The sequence below is a fragment of the Epinephelus moara genome, chromosome 1, assembly GCF_006386435.1.
Source record: "Epinephelus moara isolate mb chromosome 1, YSFRI_EMoa_1.0, whole genome shotgun sequence".
Classification (NCBI taxonomy): Eukaryota; Metazoa; Chordata; class Actinopteri; order Perciformes; family Serranidae; genus Epinephelus; species Epinephelus moara.
The window spans coordinates 31,323,913-31,350,680 of NC_065506.1; the positions used below are offsets into that span (position 1 = coordinate 31,323,913).

A 26,768-nucleotide genomic window follows, 5' to 3' on the forward strand; every position below is an offset into this window, starting at 1 on the left:
AATATAATATTGCCATAAACCACTCCTGTTATTGATTCGTTACACTGCTCACAATGGTCTAATACAGCCAGAGATATTAAAAAGGACAGCTTCCGACCTCAGTATAAACGCTATGGCAATATCTCTGACAGTTGACAGATGTACAGTGTATCGGCTCACAGTACACAGTATATCATCCTGCTGCCCAACTCCAGTTGGCAGAACTGAGCTCAGGAAGATTTGAGGATGTTTCAGGGTTCTCAAAAAAAAAACAAAAAAAAAAAAAACACTCTCTCTTGGTGTTTGGTATCTGTTAGACTGCAGGTATTATTGCAACTCTAGTTTTGGACTTGCTATTAAACCTTGAATAATAGCTGGATAATTTTCAGTGAAACAGTAGTGAACAGCTTCTATCAGACAGCACAAAATCACACTTTATTCCTTCCTTTCCTTTATCCGTTATTATCATTGTATGTTATACAATGAAACTTTGTTGGAGCAATCCATTAGCAGCATATAAATATTACACAAGCACCAACACACACACTCGCTCATTGCATCATTCATGCATGCATATCTATATTTTTCAAAATATATGATAAATAGTAAGTGTAGTACACAACGGTTATTGCACAAAGTTCATTATGGCTTTATTGTCAGCAGTAAGAGAACTGCAATATAATTCCAAGCATTAAAGCTGCACATTAATAATAATATATGTGAATGTAGCCCACATACTGCATGATCTGATACATCAGCACTAATACTGACATTATTAATTCAGTTTATCAGTGTGGTTATAAGATTCAGTGTTTCCGCTATCAGCTATCGTTCAAGCATGGCAAGCTGTGCCACAGCAACCCCTGACCTCATGGTACATTACATGAAAACTACATGAGAATTCCACCAAGTTATACAGATATTAAATTTTGTGGAAAGAAACCACTAGTATCAGGAAGAGTAGAAATATATAGAGAGAAGAATCAGTGCATCTATAAGACATACTGTGTAATAGTTTCTGGAAATCCCAAGAAATTAAGAAAAAGAAGAATAAAATTAAATTAACAAAAATAAAGGACTATAAAGATAGATAATAAAAAATAAGATCATATGAAATAATATAAAATTATACAATACAATACAATACAATATAAATTAATATAAAATTTTACAATACAATATAAAATTATATAAAATTATACAATACAATATAAAATAATATAAGATTATTCAATACAATACAATATAAAATAATATAAAATTATACAATACGATACAATACAATACAATATAATATAGTATAATATAATACAATACAATATAAATCTGTTGTCTCTAAAAAATAATAAACTGTCACTACTACCTTCTTAATTACTGAACATAAAAGTTAGCCCTAGCATGTGTATACATGATGCTAAAATTAGAAAATTAGTTAAACACTGGTAACTTAATGGCTGCAAAATAGCTGTGGAAACACATTCCTATAATCTCAGTACTAACATTAGCCTTAGCGGGCACAGCTAAATGCATCTATTGTTTAGTTTATAATTAATTACAATCACAGAAAAATGTAATCAACCACAATATTTTAATACAGAGTTTAAAACTAACACAATGAAGCACAGCAAAGTGCCACACTAGCGTTAAGGTTAATCAATAAGAGTGCTGACAAGGGTTGTGATACAGAGCTATACAAAGGTACCTATGTGATAGCTGTGACCAGTTACTACTAGAAAATTTAGTCAATGTGATGATAATTGATATTTTACTGCATGTGCAATGTTAGCAAAATCCAACATGCCCTGTAAATAAAACTTGAAAATTGAGGCCTACAGTATATTTCCACTTTTGACAGAGCTAGTCTGGCAGTTTCCCCTTGTGTCGAGTTTCTGTGTCTGCTACACATTTCCCAGAGTTATCTCTGCACTGGATGAACAGACATGAACTTATCATCTCACTGTGTCAGAAAGAAAACAAGTATATTTCCCAAAATGGCTGTTCCTTTAAGACTCAGCCTTCTCTGAAATACTGTTGTAGCATCCTGGGTAAAAGAATCCAGAGATATTGCTATGCTCTTTTGTTTTGCTGTGCAGGAGTTATAGTCGGGTTCAGAAATGTCAGGGACCATCTATTGAGTTTGAGCTGCTGTGCGATTCTCAAACGGCATCTTTGAACTCATTAACATTAGGTTAGCAGAGGTGATCAATGCTAACAACACATTATGGCCTTGCAATTAATGATTTATGGGCTTTAATGAATTACGGCCAATTCTTTTTTTCCTCATCAATAATTTCCATAGGTCTCGCAGAGCTTGTGCTGTGCTGAAGATGTGCACTTTGCAAGTAGTTGCAGGAAGTTTAGGCATGAACTTGCGGTGACTTCTGCTTTCTCCTCGTTTTCATTTTGGAACACTGCTTCAAAGGGTACTGTGATCAAAGCTGTCTGAGAGGCAGCATGGGGAAAGAGCAAAAGAGGGAGAGAGAGCGCGCTCGAGAGTGAGCGAGAGAGAGAGAATAGGGAAAACCCCAACGCTCCCAAATATAAGCAGAGCTCTGCGCTAACACGTCCATCTTTCCCTCCCAGCTGCCTAAACAAAGGCATCAGCGCTTATCAAACCCTGCTTTCCACCCCAATAGCATTCTGCCAGACTGTTTTGACATCTCAATCGAGTGCTTTATTATTCTATTCCTTTCATTCAGTGTCAGCCACAAGAGGATTACTCAGAGATAGGCTGGTTATATCATGACCTAGATAAGGCAACATCATAGTGCTAATGCTATTTGTTCCACATCCTTTCGTCACACCATCATATTCAAAAGGAGGCAGTGAATTGTGGGGGAAGCTAATAGAGAAGTCCTTTTGAATTTCATTTGAATCAGAATAAATATGCAGACAAGACCAAACACCAGTTGGCTAAGTGATTATATACAATAGCAGAAAAATCTTCTATATTCAAATATTCTAGTCTCAACAAAACCTTTTCAGTGATAATGTTTGCAGCTAACACCTCCTGTACTTTTCACAGAGTCGATACCTACGCAGCCCGGTTTCTCTTCTTACTGTAAAAACAAATAGTGAGGAAGCAAGTTAACAGAGATTTTCAGAATCGCACAAAAAGTCCATTAGTGTTTTCCCTTTTCTCTTTTTTACCCGTGACTTATCCGTGACAGAGTTCTCCAGAAATCGACAATACTTAGCCTGCTCACTGATGACCTCTGCTGTCTCGAGACACAAGATTGATCAGGCAGGAAAAGTACAAACTTGTGACCTTGAATTCAGGTAAAGTGGAATGGGAAATGAGGAAATCAATACGTTCTCTTAGTTGTATCTGAGCCACTGTGCCCCTCTTCTGTCCATTAAGGACTGTGTTTACTCCGGCCTCTAACGCAGCTCAGCCAGACTAGAGCATCACTCATTCTCTGTGAACTTCCTATCTGCATATCAAAGCTGAGAGTCCAGAGTAAACATAGTCTCTGGCTCCATCTGTTTCTGACAACGTAAAGCCAAGAGAAAACTTCCAACACAACACACCCAAACAACTCAAAATCTCTTAGTTGGCACGTCATTACTTTCCTGCAAATGTGGAGGTGATGAACTTCCTTTGACCGAGCCCCCTGTAGGTTATCTGTTGACACTCCACTCTCAATCGTTCATAAGCAATAACCTGAAGGCAAAGTTTAATCATTGCAAGATGTTTTTTAAAAAAGTGTCTTTTTTTAAGGATCAAATTACAGTGAGTAATTTAAAAGGGATCACCTGTTGAACCCGTAGTTAATTATCACCAGACGGCAGTTTCCCTCAGCTCTGCGGAGCTGTGCAGCATCTTCCAGCTCATTGTTTTGCTTTTCCGGCCCGCATCTTTACTGTTTTGATTCACTTACTGCTCTTATCAGCAATGTTTACAGCAGGCAGGCAGCCTTTTTCATGGGAAAACACTCTTCAAAATGCACTTTTCGCAACCTGCCGAGCACCAAACGGCACAAGTGTTTAGCAGCTAAAGAGCCAATTACTTCCCTTAGTAGTTGGTGGAGGGAGTGAATTTTGGACACAAACTCAACTCCAAATAAATGTAGCTCCATTACAACATGAGGTGCATGGAGTGCTGCTGGGTGTAGAAAAAGTGTGCTTCTGGTGCTCTTCGGTGTGGGGATCAAAAAAGTGATAGAAAGAAAATTAAAAAAACCGAGGCACTCAGGGAGTAGAAAAATAAAAAAGCCTTTATTAAGTCATGGCTTTGTTCTGATTAAAAATGTCGACATGTTTCGGCCGTGTGGGCCTTCATCAAGACAAATAAAGAGACTCTCCTTCAGACAACCTCTTAACACTAGTGAACAGTCACATGATCAGCGTGGCCAGGTGGAATCTCTTCACCTGACTGGGGTGAGCAAACAGATCAATTAGGAGCAACAGAGAGAACACACATCATACCATCAAAACATCACAAGCAGGAGAGAAATATACAATAATAGCAAAAATAACAACAATAATACAAAATACCAAAGATTCTCAATGAAAAAGTTCTATTTTTTAAGTGTTTAATTTTTTAAGTGTTTCAATTTTAAAGTAATATCTTCAAAGTGTATAAGGCATAAAAACACTGCCAGGCAGAAGAAAAAAAATAAATAAATAATAATAATAAAGTAAATAATTCATTGTTTTAATTTATATAAGTAAGATTTTTAAGATAGAAGATCTAACAATTATTTCTCAAGACTATGACTATGTTCTCAAAAACATCTTCGAACCTTTTCTAAATGACCTTAGAATGCAAATGATTTATTTAGTTGGAAAAAAAAAAAAAAAGAATAAAGAAAAAGTACTCTGAAATTTGAAAGTGCACTGAGGGAAGACAACCCTCAAAAAATATATAATACCAAAAACAAAGAAAACAATATGCCTTATAATACAGGGAGCCCAAACACTTTACAAAAAGGGAGAAAAGTCCAGTTCTCCATTTAAACCTGGATATTGGGTCGCTTTCAATGTATATATCCAAAAAGATTCTCTCTGTAAGAGCCTTTTTAATCTGTCTCCACCCCTTATAGAGTTTGCAGTGTGGTCAATGCCAGAAATCTTTAAAGAATCACAGCTTCCATGGTTAACTTCTTTATAATGCAGAGCCATAGGGTACAATGGATTACCAGCTCTTATAGCTTGTTTGTGTTCAGCCAATCTTACCTTCAGTTTGCGTTTAGTTCTTCCAACATAAAAATGACCACATGGACACTCAAGTCTGTAAACTACAAAAGAGGTATTACAGTTAATAAATGACTTGATATTATATTTACGTCCTGATGTAACATCTGTGAAAAAGTTAGTTTTTGTCATATTACTGCAGTGATTGCAATTACCACACTTATGGTTACCTGATCTAGTACTCAACCAGGTTTTCTGTTGTACAGGGGGAAGATGGCTCTTTACAAGCTTATCATTAAGTGTTGGAGCTCTCCTGAAACTAATGGTTGGAGAATCTGGAAGTGCCTCTCTGAGTAAACTGTCACATTTCAATATGTCCCAGTTTTTTTCAATAATTTGTTTAATTTCATTTGCTTCACTGCTATACTGTGTCACAAAATACATTTGATTAGAACTCTGTTGTTGCCTCTGTTTTTTAACCAGTAGCTGTTCTCTAGTGACACTTTTTGCTTTATTGTATGCTGTATTTATAGTCTTGTGTTTATATCCTCTTTTCTTAAATCTTTGACTCATCNTGAAGGCCCACACGGCCGAAACATGTCGACATTTTTAATCAGAACAAAGCCATGACTTAATAAAGGCTTTTTATTTTTCTACTCCCTGAGTGCCTCGGTTTTTTGAATTTTCTTTCTATCAAATGTAGCTCCATATCTGGTGCATATAAAGTAATAATGTAACAATCTTGTCTTTACAGCTTGTTGTGCCGCCCCCAAGTGGCCAAACACTTTTGGTATGGTACCTTTGGAACCAAAAGTAACCCTTCAGACATGGTACCTAGACCCTACAGTAGCGTTTCCACTGCAAACAGTACTCTTGAACGTGGGCAGGGTTGTTGTCACTCCCCGTCCAGCACTCCTTGTATTTCCTCATTACCGGTGACACAGAGGGTTGTTTATTGTCCACAGAACGAGGCTGCACGCAGACATTTTCACAACAAAATGACACAGGCCACAATGAGATATTTAAAAATAGCGGGTTTGTGTATTTAGTCCCTCTTAGGCAAGCTCGGGGGTTTGGTGTTGCCGTAGCCCACAGGAACAAGGCTCCATAATGCTTTTTTTTTCTCCATGTGAGGACTGGGATATATTCAGTTAACATAACCTGGTCCACATTAATATATATAAATGCTTGAAGAGCCACTCATTACTAAAATTTTCTGTCACATAAAAACTTAAGTGATGGACAAAGTTGTTTCAGTGAAATTTAAGGTGTATTGATCGATTCCGCTTGTAAACTCTGAGTAACATTACAAGTTAAAGTTTCCTCTTAAAACTTGCTGGCAGTTGGCCCAGTGAATTAATTTTCTTTTCCTAAAGGCAGAAAAACATCCTTTCATTCTATAGTTAGAGTGCTAATGAAACTCTCTACGGCATGAACAGTGGTTACATGAGCCTCAAACCAGTATTGACCAATCAACGGACTGCAGTGTTCACAGCTCCACCTTTTAGTACCAGATCTGTGTGCTAGGTACCCCAACAGAGGGGGGACCAAAAATGGGAACGGTATGGAACGACATCATTGGTACCATCCACAACTTTTCACAGTGGAAACAGAAAAGAGTGTTACTTGTTATGTAACACTCACAGCTAAATAGGATTTAAGAGTCAAAGAGAAGCTATGGCTCCACACCATTCACAGTATATCATCAAGACCAGTAGCATGCAGGTGTCATCAATTAAAGACTCCCAAGCTATTTAAAGCTGCAACTATTTGTGGAAAATAATAACCAAAATTAGTTTTTTAAATAATTCTATTAGTCATTTCAGTTATTTTTAAAGCAAAAATGCCAAACATTTATTGTTTCCTGCCTCTCAAAGGTAGGGATTTGCTAATTTCCTTCATCATATATGATAGTGAATTGAATGTCTTTGGTTTTTGAACTATTTGACAAATAAAACAAGACATCTGAAAATAATCTCCTGACATTTTTCACTGTTTTCTGACACTTAACAGACCAAATGATTAATTGAATAATCAACAAAATAATCTGCAGAGTGATTGAAAATGAGAAAAGAATGTCCGTTTCAGTCCTGAAGCTATTAACTGGTGAAACGTACTGTGTCTGCGTCACTGTTGTGTGTTTTGTGTGTACAGCAGGATTTGCTCTGAATGGGATTCGGTGCCAATATTGTCCTTTTCATGAATAAGAATGTGTTCCATGACAAAAAGCCAAACAACTGATAGTGTACAAATTGGATCTCATTATGTGCCTGTGTGTGCACATGTGTGTGGGGGGATGTTTTCAAACTTTTTGATAGAAATAGTGGTATGAGTATTGTAATTGCTTTTTGGTGGTGCTCTTCCCAGCGAATACCAGAGAGCAGGGAGCAGCTGGAAATTCAAATGAATCTGTGTGTTTGTTGCCTTTGGCAGGAGCTCAGTGTAGGAGGAAAGTAATATCCAAGTGACTGAGGTGCCTCAAAAATTGGAAGCTGGGTGACAAATTACTCTTCTCATTAGGAGCTTAGCAGCGACGGTAATTTTGGCGCGGATTTCTGTCTGAGTGTCAATCTTTCGTCTCATCCCTTTTACATATCTTAATACTCAATTATGTCCACCTGTTTATGCAGATTGTTTTTCCTTGTATCTTTTTTTACTTCTTGCATATTTCATTTTCGGTCTGCTGTGCATGTCATCTCTCATTCGCTCCCTCATTTAAAAACACTGACCATTGCTATTTAAAGAAATGCACTTTACTGACCTTTGACCACTGCATTCTAAGGAAATAAAGCTGTGTAAAATACAATGGAGAAGAATACATAGCTATGTAGAAAGCAAATTTGAATAGCATTCAACACTGGTAACTTAAAATTCATAAACTAAACAACTAATCAAAATAATTACCCACAGATTAATCCGCATCAGAAATAATTGTTAGTTGTAGCACTAAATCCGGTCAGGTGAAGCCAGAACTGGTGATTTTTACCTGCACACACTGGAAAAATTGGCAAAAGTTTTACTTAAAGATGTACTTTCAAACATCTTTCTATCAAACAAAGACAAAAAGAGGTTGGCAATTTTTAAGTTATTGGTATTTTTAGCTTGAGGTGCCTTTATATATAATTTATGAAGACCTGAAAGCCAATCAGAAATGAGAATTTTAAAGCGTATAGTTATACTAACAGGGGTATCATGATATAATTTTAGTTTAGCTGGGAACAAGAGATGAGTTTTATTCCACTCGCTCATATTGGATTTATTATGGATGAAAAATGTTGAAGGTCAAAGCTCGGCCAGATCAATCTCAGTGGGAGGGGAACAAGGGGAGACGTATTCAAAACAGTCCTATTTGTCTTTTCTCAAAATAATTTTCCAGGCTGGTGTGACAGACTTCTGCAGGGTCTTCACACAAAGGCCTGTATTATCAGCTGAACGAGCAACTGAACTGCTGATGGTGCGACTGGAAATACTTTAACAAGTTTCTAGCCTCGGGTAGCCTCACGTAACAACAATCTAGCCCGAGGTGGAAAGTCTTATCCTCACTCAACCAGTACTCTCCCACCGGTCTCCCAAGCTGACAAATATTTAGATACTAGAGGCACTGCATCACTTGGTCCGCATTATAATCTGAGGGATTTAGTGTTTCTACAACTACTGAATTTATTGGATCTTCATCACTGCATGAATATTACAAGCAATTTAATTCAATTTACTTTTTTCACCAATGATAACCCACTCAGTGACAATAATTTTTTACGAGGAGTCCTGGGCACAGTAGCGGATACTGTACGGGGTAGCAGCTGGACATCATTCATGTAGCACAGTATGAAACTTATCACTCTATAATAAAAAGGGCTGATATCAACAGAATGATTATAGTGGTAATGTTTCCTCAGTGGAGGTAATAATGCCTCAGACAATAACAGAATTATGTAACATGGTTTGTCACTGATGATGTGAGGAAAAAATAAATAAATGAGGCTCCCTACTTGTAGTAATTTCGGGAAAAATATCAAAATACTAAAATTATAAAATCCTGCTGGCTGTCTGGCATGAAGTAAAGTCTTGATTGAATTCCCCAAATGAGTTACTTTTTTCCTCTATCATTCTCCGTCATATAGCTGGCATATTTATTTGATAATTTTGAAAATTATTACCCCGCCCACGCACATCTATTCTCATAGAAAGCACTCTGAAATAAAGTTATCCCCAGATTTCCCAGAATATGATATAATCACACTAATAGCGCTTTATTTTTCTCCGCTGAGATAAGTCTGGGAAGAAGGAGGCAATCTGCAATGGTTTTGCATTCTTCTGATAAGCCTTAAGGGAAAAAAAGGACAGCGTGTGGAGAGATGGGAAAAGGAAAAATATTGGAAGATGGGAAAAAAAAAACAAGAAACTCCACTGAGAACTGTGGCAGAGCACAACAGTTAGAGGAATATTGGAGAGATAAGGAAAGGAGAGTTGGTTGAATTGATGGGGGAAAAGGGAAATGGAAAGGTAAAATAGGAGAGACCTGGAGGAAGTAATGAGGTGGGAAAGTGAACTATGGTGAGGATGGAAAACTGAAGAATACTTAGGTCAGCAAAACGGACCAGGTAAGTGGATGGAGGTTTTAGACTGAAAGCAGGCTATAATTGCATTTTCATAATACATTATTTGTATGTTAATATGTAGGCCTGTTTCTTTAACCCGCCTGACGAGAAATAAAAACTTTCCTCTGTGTGTATTCAGGGGAATTTGGGAGTGGGGACTTTATTAAACCTGCTGATTAAAACAAATGGACTCGAGAGTATTTTCCATCGCTTAATTCTACAGTATCCTTTACCCCTATAATTTCCCCATTGAAACTCCTGAAAACTTAAAAGCCTTAAACATATGTATTTGTGTACACTGTAAGACGATATTCCATATATTCTGTTGTTACACCATTTTGTTTTAGCTGTATTGAGCTGATTGCACACCGCCATGTGGTAACTGCCCAGGAAACCGTCGACATGCAAGCAAAGTATTTTTAAAAGCGACTACAACCACTACAGTCTGCGGCTGCAATGAAGGGCAGGTGCTTCGGTGAACGCTGGAAGAAGTGCGGGGTAGCTTGTAGCTGCATAGTGTAGGAGAACAATGGAAATCACTGTAATTACCAAAGATCTCTGGATATTTGGACAATTTACCATTCATCTGAGGTGTGACGGAAATGTTATCCCAACCCAGTGTTTCTTCTGGTTGTTGTCATACGTTGCTAGCGCCATAACTCAGGGTATTCAGACACCAGCATTATCAGCTCCTCCATCTTGTCTTGCTAACTTGACGTTAACGTTAAATTACCTGTTTTACGTCAGTAAAATATCTGGTACTTGCTAATAGCTTTAAGTCTTAATTAAAGAAGTATTGTGGTGGTGAAAAGGCCTAGAAATATTTGACCCTTAAGGTCAAGTTAAAAGCAAAACATGTTTACTAAGATTGAGCAACCCTGAATGGTCTCACTCTGGGGAGAAGTCTAAGAGCAGAGTGACCTGGCAAACATTGTGATGGTGAAACACTGTGATGTATACACAAGGAAAGTTAGGTATGATGTTTATCTGAGCAGGAGTATAAGAATGTTCGGTGAACTGCTCTATGGGGCTGTCTCATTGTTGCGGTATGTGAAGTTGTACGTTGTGTCTTCAATAAAGTCCCGCAAGGCTGCAAGAGTGTCTCTGAATCATACGAGTCTTTCTTCAACAGTAGTGTAATTTAAAAACTCAATTATTATCACAGTGTTTACACATTACTCCCATATTTTGGAGGGTGCCTTGTTAGCTCTCTTACTGAGAGTTGGGTGCGCTCAGCAAAGCATCTCAATAATGCTGATGCATAGACATGAGCTGGCTGATCAATAGTTCTTCACGGTAAATCATGGCAACGACCGAGAGGAAAACCAAGGAAACAAATATTACTGACGCAGAAATTGAGATGCTTGTTTGTGAGCTGGAGGTTAGAAAGGACATAGCCTATTTGTCATGTAACAGTTCAAGGAGGACCCAAATGACGAACCAGACGAACTGACAAAGAACAAAGGGAAACACACAGAAAACTAATCACAAGAATGAGACACAGCTGGAGTAGGAGGGCACAGGCAAAAGGAGGGAAATGGAGATTGGCTAACAAGGGTGTGGTTGGGAACACTAGGGTGGAGCAAACAAGACTAATACAGAGCAGGTGTGAAGGGAAGACTGTAGGAACAGGGAAGGACTAACGAGACAGGTGTGACGACACATGAGGAGAGAATCTACAAAATAAAACAGGAAGTAGATTAAACATGAATCAATTACATGAAACAAGGAGCACAAACAGAAACCGCCAAAACAAAGTCCATAAGCAGCAAGTGGCAACATGTTGCTGCCGCTTTTAGGACAGGACACTACCTGACTTTCTTTTTTAATGGATGCCAAAAAAAAAAAATTACACCCTGATGTATTTGCTAATTTACACAATCCATATGTGCAGGTGGTGAGGATGTGCCAGGTGAGGAGCAGAGGACCGCGGTGTCTCCACTGCACTCTCTGCACCTGACAGCACACTTGTGTTCACTGCACCCATTTTACACACAAAAACTATCTGACAACTAAAATCATTCTTGGTGATATATGCATGGTATTAGAGGAGATTATTGAAAACTGTTGATGCAGTGTACTGCAGTTATTTAATGCTGTTTGATGTTAACTTGGATCTCTACAACCGACAACGTTAATTTCATCAGTTAACCTAGTTAAAGTGGTTTAGTGTGGAAACTACTCAGTATATTCACGCTTATTATCGGGTTAAGAAAAGCCAAACTCTCCTGATTCCTGTCACCTGCCACAGCCTGGCATCATTCAGCTGCACTTGGTGATCTCCACAGCTGACTATGAGTGTCAGCAGCACACAATCCGGCCCTGACCCTCTTCTCGGTGCTCCAGTGGTGGGGAATGTGATGGTGAGACAGCGCTAATAAAATATTAAGCAGGATTTGATTTTAGATTTAAAGTGGCATATCTTTTGCAATTTAAAGCTGCTTATGGAAAAGTTATGGCTCACTGGCAGAAACACAAATAACGCTGCTGCATTTGAATGTTTATGACATGGATGTATGAGAAACATGTGACATGAGGTAAATTTAAATGTGTGAGAGATCATTATACGTACAATGATTCCTCTTACAGTACATCTAATTTCCACAATCTGGCTTCAATTCACCACCTCACCACCTGTGTCGCCAATGTCTGTCTTCAAAATGTGCATACACATGGGTCAGAGTTTTCCTAAATTTGGGCACATTTCCTCATCAAGTTTTTCTTTATAAATCCCAATTTATGCTTAGAAAGTGGCGTATGCATATTTAAATCCCTTTTTTGTATGTAAGCAATGGTTATAAATATGGCCTCTGCTCTACGTCAAAAGAGGACAAACACTGAAACGTTACATTCAACTACCTTCAAATTTTTTTTGTTGCTTGCAGTTTTCCTGTAGCTAACGCTAGCTAGCTTACCAATGGTACATCCTAATTCGGAGTATGACTAATGTACAAAGAAGTGAGGACAGGACTTTTGTTTGGGAATGTTGTGTACATTGACCTGTGCTACGTAAGCCATTGATGATCAGTTAACAGTTTTAGCTTGGTAGCACGTAAAGTTAGCCTTATGTACCTCCTGTCAAGTAATTTGAAAAGTAATGTGATAGGTGACTTGCTCATTAACTGATTGATTATTTGAGAGTTTTTGATTAGCTTAATGCTGTCAAGTAACTTTTCCAATACTTGTCTTGCCTGCTGTTGAGCTTTGCCACCACAAATGCTATGAGCTGTTTGTAATCTGTTTATTTCAAAACATGTGTGTGTGTGTTGTGGGAGAGAAGAGGCAGTACAGGTGTGTGCCATTTGTTAGGCTGGACAATGGACAGCACCATAAGCATGTTGCTTAGTGAGCTAATAAGAAGGTGACAATGATCCATAGTATCTTAAGAAATAAGGTCAGACCACAGGTGAGGAGAGAAGCAGCTGGGAATGTAATTAAAAGTATGTGTGCTGATGGAAATGCAATCGCATGAGGAACATTAGCCTTGTGTAACCAGCTTCTTCCTTCCCCTGTCTTTTTCTCCAGCATGCAAGCCGGGCTTCTTCAAGGCATATGCTGGGAACACTAAATGCTCCAAGTGTCCTCCACATAGCTCCAGCCATGACCAGGCCGCCACCATCTGTCACTGCGACAAAGGCTTCTACAGAGCTATAAAAGACTCCTCCACCATGGCTTGTACAAGTTAGTAGAGTAGTTACAAAACAAGCAAAGGAAACATTCTTAGTTTCTGTTTGCATATCTGTAATTTATTTTAGTCTGCTGTGCCATCTTTCCCCCCATCCATCTGCTCTTTTTTTTTTTTTTTTTCACAATATGATTGAGCTAAATTTAGATATATGCCTCCATAACTTCTTCCCTCTATATCTCAACTTAAAAAAGCCATCTGTTATGATGTACCTCATTCATGGATATGGGAAATTCTGACAGTAGCATCCATGAAATTGACAAGTAGCACGCCGGAATGAAACACTTGGGGCGCTCGGAAAGCTTACCACCCACATGCCTGCACACGGTTATTCAAAGTCACACTTGCAACTTCAGTTCTGATCACTTTGCCAAACCAGACATTGTACAGTTGTGAAAAATGGGGCAAAAAAAAAAAAAAAAAAATCCGATCTGTTTTCTATCCAGAAAATTGACACATAGGTTGTTGGAATGAAATACTGTAGAACAAGTTGAAAGCCAACCACCCACACACCAACCTACACGCATACTACAGATTCAAATTAGACTCACTTGCTGCAAAAGGTCCTTAAATTGACAGATTTTGATCAACGTGGGCCCACTTCAGCTTCATCCTCAAGGTCAGATGAGTGGTGTATTTGCTGTTATACTTAATACTGGTACTAACAAACCTTCTTTCTTGCACAGAAGTATGCCAGAAGTAAGATGTTATTGCTGCTCATTTCATCATTTTTAGTAAACTGTAGACTGTTAGTCACTCTCCCAAGAGGTCTCCAGAGTCTGAAATGGTACCAGTGATCACAGATCATGTGTTTTGTCCACTCAACGTTCAGTCAGACAATAATCAAACCCCTCTGTATGTCTGTTGCTTTATTTGTACAAGCATATTTGTTTAAAAATAAATCAGAGTTATCAATAAGTAATCTCTCTCTAAATACCTTTCCTCTCTCCTCAGGGCCTCCGTCAGCTCCCAGGAACCTGGTCTCATTGATCAATGACACGGCTCTCTTCTTGCAGTGGATGCCTCCTAGCGACACAGGTGGCAGGAAGGACATCACTTACAACATCCTGTGCCAGCGCTGTGATGGAAGAGACGGCGACAGTGGTGTGACACAGTGCGAGCCGTGTGAGCCAGACCTGCGGTTCATCCCACGGCCGCTTGGTCTGACTGGTACCTCTGTGGCAATACTAGATTTTGCAATGCACGCCAATTACACTTTCCACGTGGAGGCCGCGAATGGCGTCTCTGGACTGGGGATGTCTGCACGCTCGCTGGCAAATGTTACCGTCAAAACACACCAAGCCGGTGAGTTGCAGAGCTCTTCAGTGCAACTTTCTGTCTTCAGATCCAACTATGGCGCTGATGACAAGCAGCTGTACCACCAGGGGAATTACAGGATTGATTTATTGATATGGGTTCTTGACTTGGATAAGATTCACAATTGATTGCTTATTTTGTGAGTGCTTAAACAGATTAATTGATTAATCAACTGACAGACAATTAATCACAAACAATTTATATAATTGATCACTAGAGAAAGTCATTTATTAAGCCCAAGCGCCAAACATTCGCTGGCTCTAGCTTCTCCAATGTGAGGATTTGCCGGTTTTCTTTGTTTCACATCACTGTAATTAAAAAATTCCTGGTATTGGACTGTTGGTCGTGCAAAAAAAAAAAAAAAAGCAAATAAGAGACTTCACATTGGGCTCCACAGTCTTATTTGAACACTATTTTCTGGATTAACCTATGACTTAAAAAAAATGTGAAAGATTAATAATAAAAACAGGTGTTAGTCGCAGCCATGGAATTTTGTAATTACAGAGATCAATTTAAAAAACATTTTGCAAGGCTGAAATAGTACATGGTAAGCTACAAAATATTCAACACATTCATCATTTAAATCCTGCTGGCATGGGCAAAATGGCCATCTGGAATAGTGGGAATTTTCCCAGTGGACCATTCAGCCTGTGGGATGGCAGGGAGCCAAGCAAAAGCGATAAAAAACAAAGTTTACAAACTTGCGAAAGAGCACAACCAAAAACTATTGCTGCCCAACAATACTCTAACTACTTAATTTACATGAGCATTAAAAAGGTGTTCACAAAAATTACCGTAGCAAAATATTATGTGCAGAAATAGTTATGTGCATTTCTTGTAGTCTGTTCGTCCACGATTCACCTTTTTGGGGCATCTGTGGACTGGATGTAAGGAAACAAATGCTCAGATTGATTCCTGCAAGTATGACCGTCAGCTGTACTTGATACATTAAACTGTGTCTCGAGGCTTTGAGTTAAAGTCTATAACTTTGGTGCACAGTGGCTTTAGGACATAGAAACTGCAGTTCTTCCTAAAAATGGCTCCTTTTAGTTTACAGGACATCTGCAGTTTACGTACTCCATATGTTCTCCTTTTTCTGGACAGATTGCCGTGGGTTAACATTCACCTAGCCATATTTAGCTCTAAATTATATATAAAGATTAAATTTAGATGATTATGCTTGACATATGCATACACTGTAGTTACATAATACCTGACTCACACAGCTCACAAACGCTGTGTTTGCACTGGAGCAGACGGAGATGTTGATGCTACAGCAACAGGAAGTTTTATTTATTTTGCAGCTAGATTTGCCTTTGTCTCTCCCGAGCACCCTGTGCTTCCCCTGTGTCTGTCTCTCCCTCCAGCTTAACGTGTCAATAGGTGAAGCAATCTCTGACCCCTGAATAGCTGACAGCGCTATTGTGACTTGAACCTAGTCCTAATTAGCAGTATCCGGCTGACCTGAGATCAACTACAGATAGATGTCCTCAAGGCAGCGGTGTCTTAGACTTGAACTGGGGAAAAATAAGAGACCTGAGTTCAACTACAGAACCTGATATTTTAAGGGCAAGAATATTGATGGAATAATTGATGGAGAAGGATGAGATGAAGGAAGGAAAGGGAGTGGATTAATAAATTATACTGAGATGTACTGTATGTGCACATTTTCTCTCCCTTCAGCAAGCGCAGCAAGTTAGTATTGAGATGAAATTCTGATGAGAACAAGGCAGACGCTCATCAGTGTCTGAGATATAAAAATAGAGAATTGGGTATATCTGTGCTAAATCGAAAGAGATTGTTGCGGTTTACCATTTGTAGCTCAGCAGAAGACAATCTGAAAAATACTTTTGGCTCCTAATGAAACTGAGGAGAATGAAAAGAACATTTACATATCACACAAAGGTTTATCATATTTTCCACTTTTAGAGACAATAAGTAGACTGCAATGCACTTGTATAGTGCTTTTCAAGTCTTACAACCACACAAAGACTTTTAACACTACATGTCACAGTCAACCATTCAACCACAGGTGGTCGAGGCTACTGTACAAGATGCCACCTGCTACTCGATAGCCATTCACTCGCACTCACACACCGATGGAACAGCCATTGGGAGCAATTTGGGGTTTGGTATCCTGCCCACTTCCACATGCTGGCTGGAGGATGAATGACTGGCTCTACCTCTGAGCCATAGCCACACATATACAGCTAATCTGCAGGCTTGGAACAAAGTCTCTTAAAATCCAGGTAAAGAAAAATAACAATGTGTAATGAGTTTTTCATGCTGTAGAAAAATGTGTTAATAAGCATCCAGCAAGGATGGCAGAGGAGATACCTGCACACCAATACATCAGGGCTGTACAGCCACAAAAAAGATTCACAGGCTGAGAACAATTTATTTAGAACGTCCACGCACAAAAAGAAAGGTGCTCAAAGTGCAAAAAATAATAAAAAGTAATTAAACAACAGCAGCAGACGTTTCAGTCCTTGACTATCATTAGTGCTGATCAAGGACTGAAATGTTTGCTGCTGTTTTTAATCACTTTTTATTAACTCTGTGATAGCAGTTATTCAAATTGCCAGTGTCAGGGTTAGTGAAGCCAGATAAACAAAAGATACCGTGGGTGTGTTGAACTGGCTTCGTAGTACAAGCCTCTGTTGTGGCTAACTTTTTAGGTTTAAAAGAAGTCAGTCTGTATCCTCGTGAGATTGTCTAACTTGGGTTAAATTTATGTCAGAGCAATATTAAGGCTGGCCTAACACTACAGACCAGTCTCTTTGTGAGACCGTCCACTGGTCTGAATTCCTATTTCTCGGTTTTGTTACATTTAAACAAGATTAAGTCTTGACAATGCTACTTTGCTGATGCTTAGCAAGTATAATGCTTACCCAACATGGTCTCACTCCAAAGTCATCGAAATCCGGTGCTTGGGCAGTGACTTGTGGCGTCAGACATCGACGAAAAAAGCTGTCCTTAAACTTGGCATGCTACACAGCTGGTTGGTTGTCATTATATTGTAACAGCCCTTGGTGATGTCAGGGGGAAACGCAGCGGGACAAGAATGAAATTTAAGGCTGCAAAAGTCAGAGTGGGGTGGGTTGAAGCAGTAGTGGATGGGTCCAACAAACAATGACCTGGGAGAGTGGTGTTTGGTCGCCGTTATATTTTAACGGCACTCTGCAGCAGCAGGGGACAGGCAGGACAAGGACGAAAGTGGCAGGACAAGGACGAAAGTTAAGGCCAGCAAACAATGACTTTCACCTAGAAGAGTGGTTTTCGCGTCCCATAAGGTTACAAAACCAAACCCTATTCTTTTACCTAAGAACAACCATGTTCTTTTGTTGCCTAAACAAAAAATGGCAATTTGTGTTGTTGAAGTCATTCCACTACCGACGTAGTGCTTTTATTTTGAAAGAGACTGCATGTAAACTATTTCCTGTAAAAACAAAAGTGTATTTTGAAAGAAGACAGTACATGAAATATGTAGAACTTGACACGGCGTCCCAGAACATAAACAACCAACGCACTCAGGGTACCTTGCACGTTGTATCTGGACGTGAAAAGTCCATAACCGAACGTTGATATGTGACGAGGTCGGAGTGAAAATGTGTTGGCTTACCATGTTAAGCATCCTAGTTTAGCATGCGAGCATTTGCTAATTAGTACTAAACACATAGTGGAGCTGAGGATTCATGTCATTATTTTGTGGTTGTTTAAAAATAAATCAAAGTAATGCCCAAAATAACATTTTGACCTCATGGTGGTGCTAGAGAAAAAAAGTCAGGCATCACCATAGTAACTTAATTTCAACCTGTGGGGAACATAGATATCTGTAAACAATTTCATGGCAGTCCATCTAATAGTTGGGTAAGTGCTGTTGGTTAAGCTGCAGACTTTAAAGTGAAATTGAATGGAAAGTGACTGCATTTATATAGCGCTTTTCTCGCCTAGGCAACCACTCAAACTGCTTTAGAACAAAAGTGCCATTCACCCATTCACACACATTCATACACTGATGACAGAAGCTACCATACAAGGTGCCGCCTGCTCATGAGGAGCGATTGCCATTCACACGCACATTCAAAGACAATTTAAAGCTCAGTATCTTACCCAAGGACACATGTAGACTGCAGGGGATCGATCAAGTGACCTTTTGAGTAGAAGACGACTGCTCTACCTCTTGAGCCACAGCTGCCCCATTCAAACATACCACCATTTAATTATAAAAATTATTATCAATGCCAGCCAACCTTTCTGTGCTTATTGGCTCACTGTAAGGATTTAGTGTGGTTTTGTTTCAGGCAATATGGAGCACATGGTCGGTAAGTGGGGACCCAATTGTCATTTCTCGTGGCTAATTTTCCCCCAGCATACAGAGAAGAAATATTGCATCAAAGTATTATTTTTAGAAATGTTTTGCTGATAGGCTGTCATCATATCATGGAAACCAGATGTCAGGTGTGTGTGTGTCACTTCATACTCGTCTCTCTGGCAAAGGCAGCTAGACTGACGGGAGGAAGTTGGAATGCAAAATAATCTCTGTAGAGGAGGAGAAGCAGCCTGTGGGGATGTTTCCATGCGGATGTTTAGAATGGATTAACTTGTCAAACTGCCTTTCCTCAGCAGACACACTGTATGCACACAGAGCCAGGCACGCATGCAAACAAGCGGGGAAACAAATCCATACACATATGACATTTGCCTCACCCATGTAGCATCTACAGCCACGCATATGGTGGTCGGTTAGTTATTTACCAGCTCTTCCATGTGATTGCTCTTGATTTTCTCTCTTTCTCACACACACACACACACACACACACACACACATAGTTTAACTATATATCCGTCCTTCACATTTAAAGTGATAAATAGGCTAAATAAAAAGCAAAGAAAGCTGTAAGTTTGAACGCTGTAGACCATTCATGCGGTTTGAATGCAGTTTTCCATGGCACATTATCTGCACTTTATTGGACTGAAATGTTTACATCAGTCCACAGCATCATTCGCAATATTATACATGTGCTAAATTCTTAATGAATAATTCCCATGAATGCAAATGAGCAGGTAACATGCATGTGGCATTTAATATATAGGGTATATGTTTTTCATATATAGGGTATATACTTCCAGGGAGCTTTTTAATGACGTCTAATACAGACCAACGTTGGAAAATCTATTTAAACACTTCAAAGCACCGTATGCCTGTTGTTAAATGCAAAACATTCGTCAAGCACTGGAGAACGTACTATAAATTCAAATGAGGTGGAACATTCATTAGGTTGAGAGAAAGGCTTGTTGTAAATCTGTGCTTGTCCAAACTTATGTTTGGATGGACCCAGGATGGGCAGGCTCATTGGCAATTAACGCAGACGCTTGCAAGGTGATTCGTGTAATTGATTGTGATATTGTGTCAATGATGGAATAATAGCCAATCAAAAGCAAAATTAGCAATTAACTGGATTTTTTTAGCGAGAAGGAGGGGGCAAGATTTATTTTCTGTTGGCATGCTATCTGTTTGTAAATTGCATATTAATGCCTCATTATGCTTTTAATTATGCTAAACCTATTTATCAGACTTACTAATAATTTCTCTTCCCTATTGCCTGTGTGCTTGTCTAACCTTGATAAGTTATAGCCTAATACTCGGTTAAGCAAGATGCACGATCAGTCTGTCTTTGCACAGAGTGAAGTGTTATGATCCACCGAGTTATCATTCAGTTTTGCAGCCGTAAGAGCTGAGCAGTATTTATTTTTTTGTGTCACAGAATCTCAGAAGACACATTTGATCATCTTGAATGCCTCTTTGTGCGCACTCTCCTCCACACTTAATTTCACTTTGTAAAGCAGGTTGCTGGTTTTCTGCTTGTTGAAGCTGATGAAGGTCAGCTGTTTCTAACGTCTCTCAAGGCAGCAACGCAGAGCAATGCGAGCAGGATGATCTCTGTTTACGAACAGCGAACTGCACTCTGCTCAAAATACACTGTAGTTATTGCTCAGCAGAGCGTCTCTCACTGACGATTGCTCCCACAAAGTTCACTGCAGTATTCTGTGAAGAGACACAGAGAAATCAGTGCAAATTTGTGAAAGGTGTTTGCTGCGCCGAGGAAGAATGTGCTCGTACAACAGCAGAGCAGAGAGAACCACAAAGATAGACTCAGTCTGTGTTAAAAGTAATCCTTATGTAAGACGACTGTCCGAGCAGAGGCTGAAAATAAATGTTGAGCTTTTGAAAGTTTGGACTAAATATTACACTTCTGAAGTTTACATGTGTTTCTGTCGGCGGTGCAGGTTTTTATTTCTGGAGCCTTGAAGAATCAAAGTTAATTGAATAACATAAATCAAATCATTCGCAAAATGTGAGATTTAATGACGTATTGATCCTTTGCTGAAATAATCGAAATCGAATAGCTGCTGGTTTAAATGGTTAAATCCCTACAGAGCTGTGCTCATTGTCTTTCCGTTCATTCCAGACTCCACTGCTCAACCACTCCACTGCAGCAGATTGTACTTGTGTTCACCATACTACTTTTTAAAATTCAGATCGGAAAAATTAGTACTTATTCTTTTTTGGGATATTTTTGGGCCTTTTTGCCTTTGTTCAATAGAACAGCCACAGCATGAAAGGAGGAATGACATGGAAACCTGCAGCCACTGCGACACAGCCTTTCTACATTGGGGCCCTGCTCTACCATGTGAGCTAGTAGGCGCCCCATAAGTACCTATTCTTTTTTTTTTTTTTTAAGATATTTTTTTGGGCCATTTTGCCTTTAATCGACAGGACAGTTAAGTGTGAAAGGGGGAGAGAGAGAGGGAGTGACATGCAGCAAAGGGCCACAGGCTGGAGTCGAGCCCGGGCCGCTGCGGCAACAGCCTTGTATATGGGGTGCCTGCTCTACCACTAAGCCACTGACGCCCCATAAGTACCTATTCTTAAGTAATTAGTAGTACCTTTTAATGTTACATTTTGGATTGTCCTCTGACTCACTGTTGAGAAATGACTTTAACATATGTTTTCCCAATCAGTCACTTTTTGACTTTATGACATTGTTTTGGGATGGCCACATTTTAGAGCCCGTACCCTCCAATCTGACATTAGTCGGTCAATGCTGTTGACCAAAGTGGTCTTTGCGGGGCTTATCCTCAGCACATTGGCTCTACTTGGGCTGCCCACCCAGGCAGATAATGTCTGATGTGTGGATGGCAATAACGTTTGCTGTACTGGCAAACATTCTGTTGGGTTTGAACTGGCTTAATTCGGGTTGCTACAGCCACCGATGGTCAACTGCTGCCCGCTCTCCTCCCGATGAAGTAAGGCCAAATTACACCACTGCCCAATGGTGTACACTGAAACAGCTGGTGCTGTAATTGACCTGAAGGGCATCCCTCCTTTCCAACAATGTCTCACTTTGAAGTCGTAGAAATCTGGCGCTTGGGCAGTCCCTTGCGACGTCAGACACTGACAAAAAAGCAGTAATTTAACGTCAGCGTGATACACAGCCAGTTGCTGTTATAGTCTAACAGTGCTTGGCAGCGTCAGGGGGATCAAACACCAACAAACACCGACTTTCACCTGGGAGAGCAGTGTTTATGTCCCATAAGATTGAAAGCCAAACCCTGTAAAACCCAACCACGTGCGTTAGCTGTTGAAGGGGAAAAAAACGTCAATTCGCGTTGTTGTACTGACGTAGTGTGTTTAATTTGAAAGAGACTGTATGTTAATGGTAAATTTCCTGTGAAAGCAGAAGTGTATTTTGAAAGAAAACAATGCATGTAACAGACATAACTTGACACAGCGTCCCAGAAAGTCAACAACCAGCGCACCCAGGGTACCTTTCACGTCATATCAGGATGTGGAAGGTCCATGGCCAAACGTCGAGGTCAGAGAATGTGTTGTCCTTTCTTGCAAACTAGCCCTGTATCAGCACCACGGACAGCAGCTGAAGCGCCACATTTATAAACACATTTATGCCCTGAACTCTAACTACCACAATCTGAATTCTCCAAGCAGCAAAAAGTTGTCTTCCTACATGGGCCCCTGACAGCTTCTGGGCCCCGCTGTGCCACACTGCTTGCACGATTGATATTTACACCATTACTGTTGGCTCTTTGTTGAACATCTGGGTCCACAGCATATAGTTTTTGTTTTTGCTGTGCCTGGCACTGTGGGAACTGTCTAAGGAATCAGCCATTTCTCTCATTTAGTGCTTTTTTGGCTAATTTATTACCTTCATCTTTTCTTTTTATACAAACAAGAAACCACAGGCTGACAACTGTGCAAGGGAAAAACTTACAGTTTCAGTTGCAGCTTTTTAGCAGACATTCACAATTTGTATTGAGCATATGTTTGATTAGTTTAACAGTGGAATAAAAATGTTTACAAACCCTTACTACTAGCTAGTTATACCCTCTCACAGCGGTGCATAATATAGGTGAACGTTTTGTTTTTTTATAACCATTCCATCAGCATTTGGGTCAGCTTTGAAGAGCACTATTAAAATGTACATATACTGTGAATGTAAATGTGCCAGGTGTGCTGTGCGCATGTCTTTCAGTGGACTGGTGCTGTTAGTTTGACCAGTTAAAACAGAGGTGGAAAGGTTCCTCACAAGGTTTATGTAGATAAAATTCATATGAAACTCGAGGCCACCTCACACTGGAAATGACGGGCTGTTGTTTCGTCTTTTTTTTTTTTCAATTTTCTACAAATTCCATGAAAACAAAAAACAGTTTTGACTTTGGTTATCTTCACCACCTTAAATATGTCTTTTACAAAACAACAACAGGAGTCATGCAAAGGTCTCACATGCGTATTCCACGTGTGAATATCTCCCACTGTTCTGTGGTGTCCTGATTCAGGAGATTTTCTCTCTTTTACTTTGCTCCTTTCTTCGGAGCCTTCCCTTTTCCCCCAGTGGATTCTCTTCTGTTTTCATCTCCTTTGCTCTGGGAATAAGGCTGACGTCTATTTATACGCTCAGATGCTGGGGAGATGCAACCTCATGGGATTTCTTTACAGCTCTCCCTGTTCACTCTTTCTCTCGCTCTTCTTCCCCCTCTGTCCTTTCTTTATGTGTTTGAGCAGCCATAGTCGAGGGTTAACCTATTTTTACATGTTGCCAATAAACCCAACCACAGAGCTCAAAGATTCTCAATTATCGTTTGATGTGTGAGTTGTGATTGAGCTGTAATGACCGAAATTGTTTTCCTTGAGCTCACGTAGTGGATTTCTAACCAGTGGATTGATTTATCCTGAACCTAAAATAGCTTCTTGCATAAGAGTTTAGAGGGTTTTCAGAGTTTTCTCACACTGCAGAAATGTCCACGCACAGAAAATTCCACTTCTCGAGCACACTGACACACACACACACACACACACACACACAGGCCTGGTGATAGATACATAACATTATACTGTATGCTGCAGACAGAAATCCCCTCTGGTAATGTGATTCTCGCGGACATTCTTATCCCTTAAGTGGGTTATGCATATTTATCTGCCTGGTTTCACTGGTGCCAGCTGGAAAACATCATCATTTCCTATTAAAAACATGACATTCGTGATTCATTCAAATCACAAGCAAATATACTGTAGTTACAAATTCAAATTATGGGATATGTTCATGCAGGATTTTGAGAATTTCATGCAAGAAATTCTTTTTTATGGTTTTAACTACATTTAAAACTAATAATGAGCTCTCACTAACTCACTCAGGATTTGTTTGGGATCTCTGTACAGTGGTTTTGATAATTAACTACAGAGTGACAAAGCATGACTTTGGACCTGATTTTGACTCTTGACATCTTTGCTCGTCTGACATTGATCGACATGTATTTTGTAGCTGCTCCTCTTCAGATTAGTCGATGTTTACCTCAGGTTTTGCACGTGCAGAGGATAATTAAAGATGTTTCTCCGCCTGTCAGTTCTGAATGCCTAAGCTAAGTTTAATCGATTAGACAGAAAATTAATTTCCAATTATTTTTAACATCACTGCCCCTCGAAAGTTGCGGATTCGAATCGTCAGTCGTAGACCTCTCAGTGGACTGAGATTGCTTCAAGTTGTCATTCATTCGTTTTCATTCTGTCGGGGGTCGTGGAAGGGCTGGCACCTAGAGACAGACAACATTCACACTCACATTTACACCTACGGCCAATTAAGAGTCACCAATTAACCTGCATGTCTTTGGACTGTGGGAGGAAGCCGGAGTACCAAGAGAAAACCCACACTGACACTGGGACCAGGGACCTGACAAAACCTCAGTCAACTGAGGGATCTCTGCCCAATCATCCTAATTCTAATTTTCTTTGTTTTATGAGATAGTACGTTGATCATGTTTGGGTTATGGACTGCTGGTCAGGAAACACAAGTACTTTGAAGACACTGGCTTTAGAAAGATTGCCATTGTTCACCAATTTCTCACATGGTCTAGATCAAAAATGGTAATGGACTGTACTTGTATAGTGCCTTTCTAGTCTTCTGACCACTTAAAGTGCTTTTACACTACATGTCACATTCACCTGTTCACACACATTCACACACTGGTGGCTAAGGCTACCATAGATGGTGCCACCTGCTACTCAGTAACCATTCACACACACTCACACACCAGTGGAACTGCCATAGGGAGCAATCTGGGGTTCAGGATACTGCCCAAGGATACTTTATCTTGCCCAAGGATACTTTAACATGCAGACTGGAGGAGCCTGGAATTGAACCACTGATCTTCCGATAAGTGGACGACCTGCTCTACCTCTAAGCCACAGCCGCCTCAATTATGAAAAATGAATCAATTAATCAAGAAAATAATTGGCAGATTAATCGACAGTGAAAATAATTATTAGCTGCAGCCCCACTGTGCACATAATTTGTTTTGGTTTAGAATAACAGTGTACACAGTGTATCGTCAATGTGGTCATACAACAATCAGACTGAACGGATAAATGCCGTCACCTGAACTTGCTAAAAGATTTGTCAAAGGACGTGGTGTTAAATATCGTACGTGTTGTAATAATGACTGCTCTTTTTCTCACGTGGACACTGCACTAGTCATTATTAAGATAGTCTTCAGGTATGGCACAGGTGACATTTGCATAGGAACTCAGTAGATTTTGTCCTTGCCTTGCCTGTGCACTTTTGCACTGCAGTGTTCTGTCAATACATGGTGTATATTTTTGTTGTTGTGTCTGCTGTTTGCCATTAATAACTGCAGCAGGCAGCCAGACTGAGAGGCTTGAGATATTCCCCCAACATCTCCAGGCGCTCTGTGCAGCTCAGGCACCACCTGCCACCAAGATAGAGAGGACACATGTTACCTGGAATAACATGGCTGATGTGTGATATGGCTGTGCAGACTGACAGCACAGTCCAATGATCCTATCATATCCATGTGTGGTGCTGTGTGTATAGGGTGTGTGTTGGTATTTGAATGATTGACACACTCGGTTTTTATCTCTTTCGGATAATCCTGTAAGAAGTGTAAAATTTTAATTGATGTGACACACCTTCGTTTCTGTGTTGTCAGGAGAGAATGCAAGGATTTGTGGCTCAGTTTCACAAACAGGACGCAGTTTCAGTTCATGAGGAAATGTGGGTCCAAACAGACCCAAGTCAGGAGTCTGAGTCTGTGCATTGTAATTCAAAAGTCGGACACACCTTATATTTACATATTTGTCACCTCGAGTGTGCATTTTTGCAGGAGTCAGCATCAAACTCTTGCTTCCTGTGTGCACCATTTTTCTCTCTGCTCTTTTTTTGTCTGAATACAAGTCAAACTGGCTGAGCTGCTGGACTGTGAAGCGTCGTGTCTGGGCCAAGTTGCATCTGAAGCCCAATGCGTCCGCCTAAATGCAGCGACACGTCACCTTTCTGAAGTGCCCCATCCGGTCTGAGGCCTCCTGTGTGTAGTAGTTTATCTGCTTCTCCGAGCATGAGGACAGTTTAAGACATCAATCTGGGCTTGAATTTGTATTCCAACAATGATCTCTCAGACAGCACACTCAACAACAGAGGGACTGGATCTATTAGTTTGCCAAATCATATTCTGTTCAAGCG

General features: G+C 39.8%; 1 protein-coding gene across 1 annotated transcript in view; it reads left to right on the top strand.

The window, feature by feature from the left end:
* Positions 1 to 26,768, top strand: part of epha6 (eph receptor A6) — a 79,383-nt gene that overhangs the window by 35,476 nt on the left and 17,139 nt on the right. The window contains exons 7-8 of the mRNA XM_050043637.1: positions 13,239 to 13,394; positions 14,353 to 14,703. Of these exons, the coding sequence (XP_049899594.1) occupies positions 13,239 to 13,394; positions 14,353 to 14,703 (507 nt within the window). The remainder of the gene's footprint in view (positions 1 to 13,238; positions 13,395 to 14,352; positions 14,704 to 26,768) is intronic.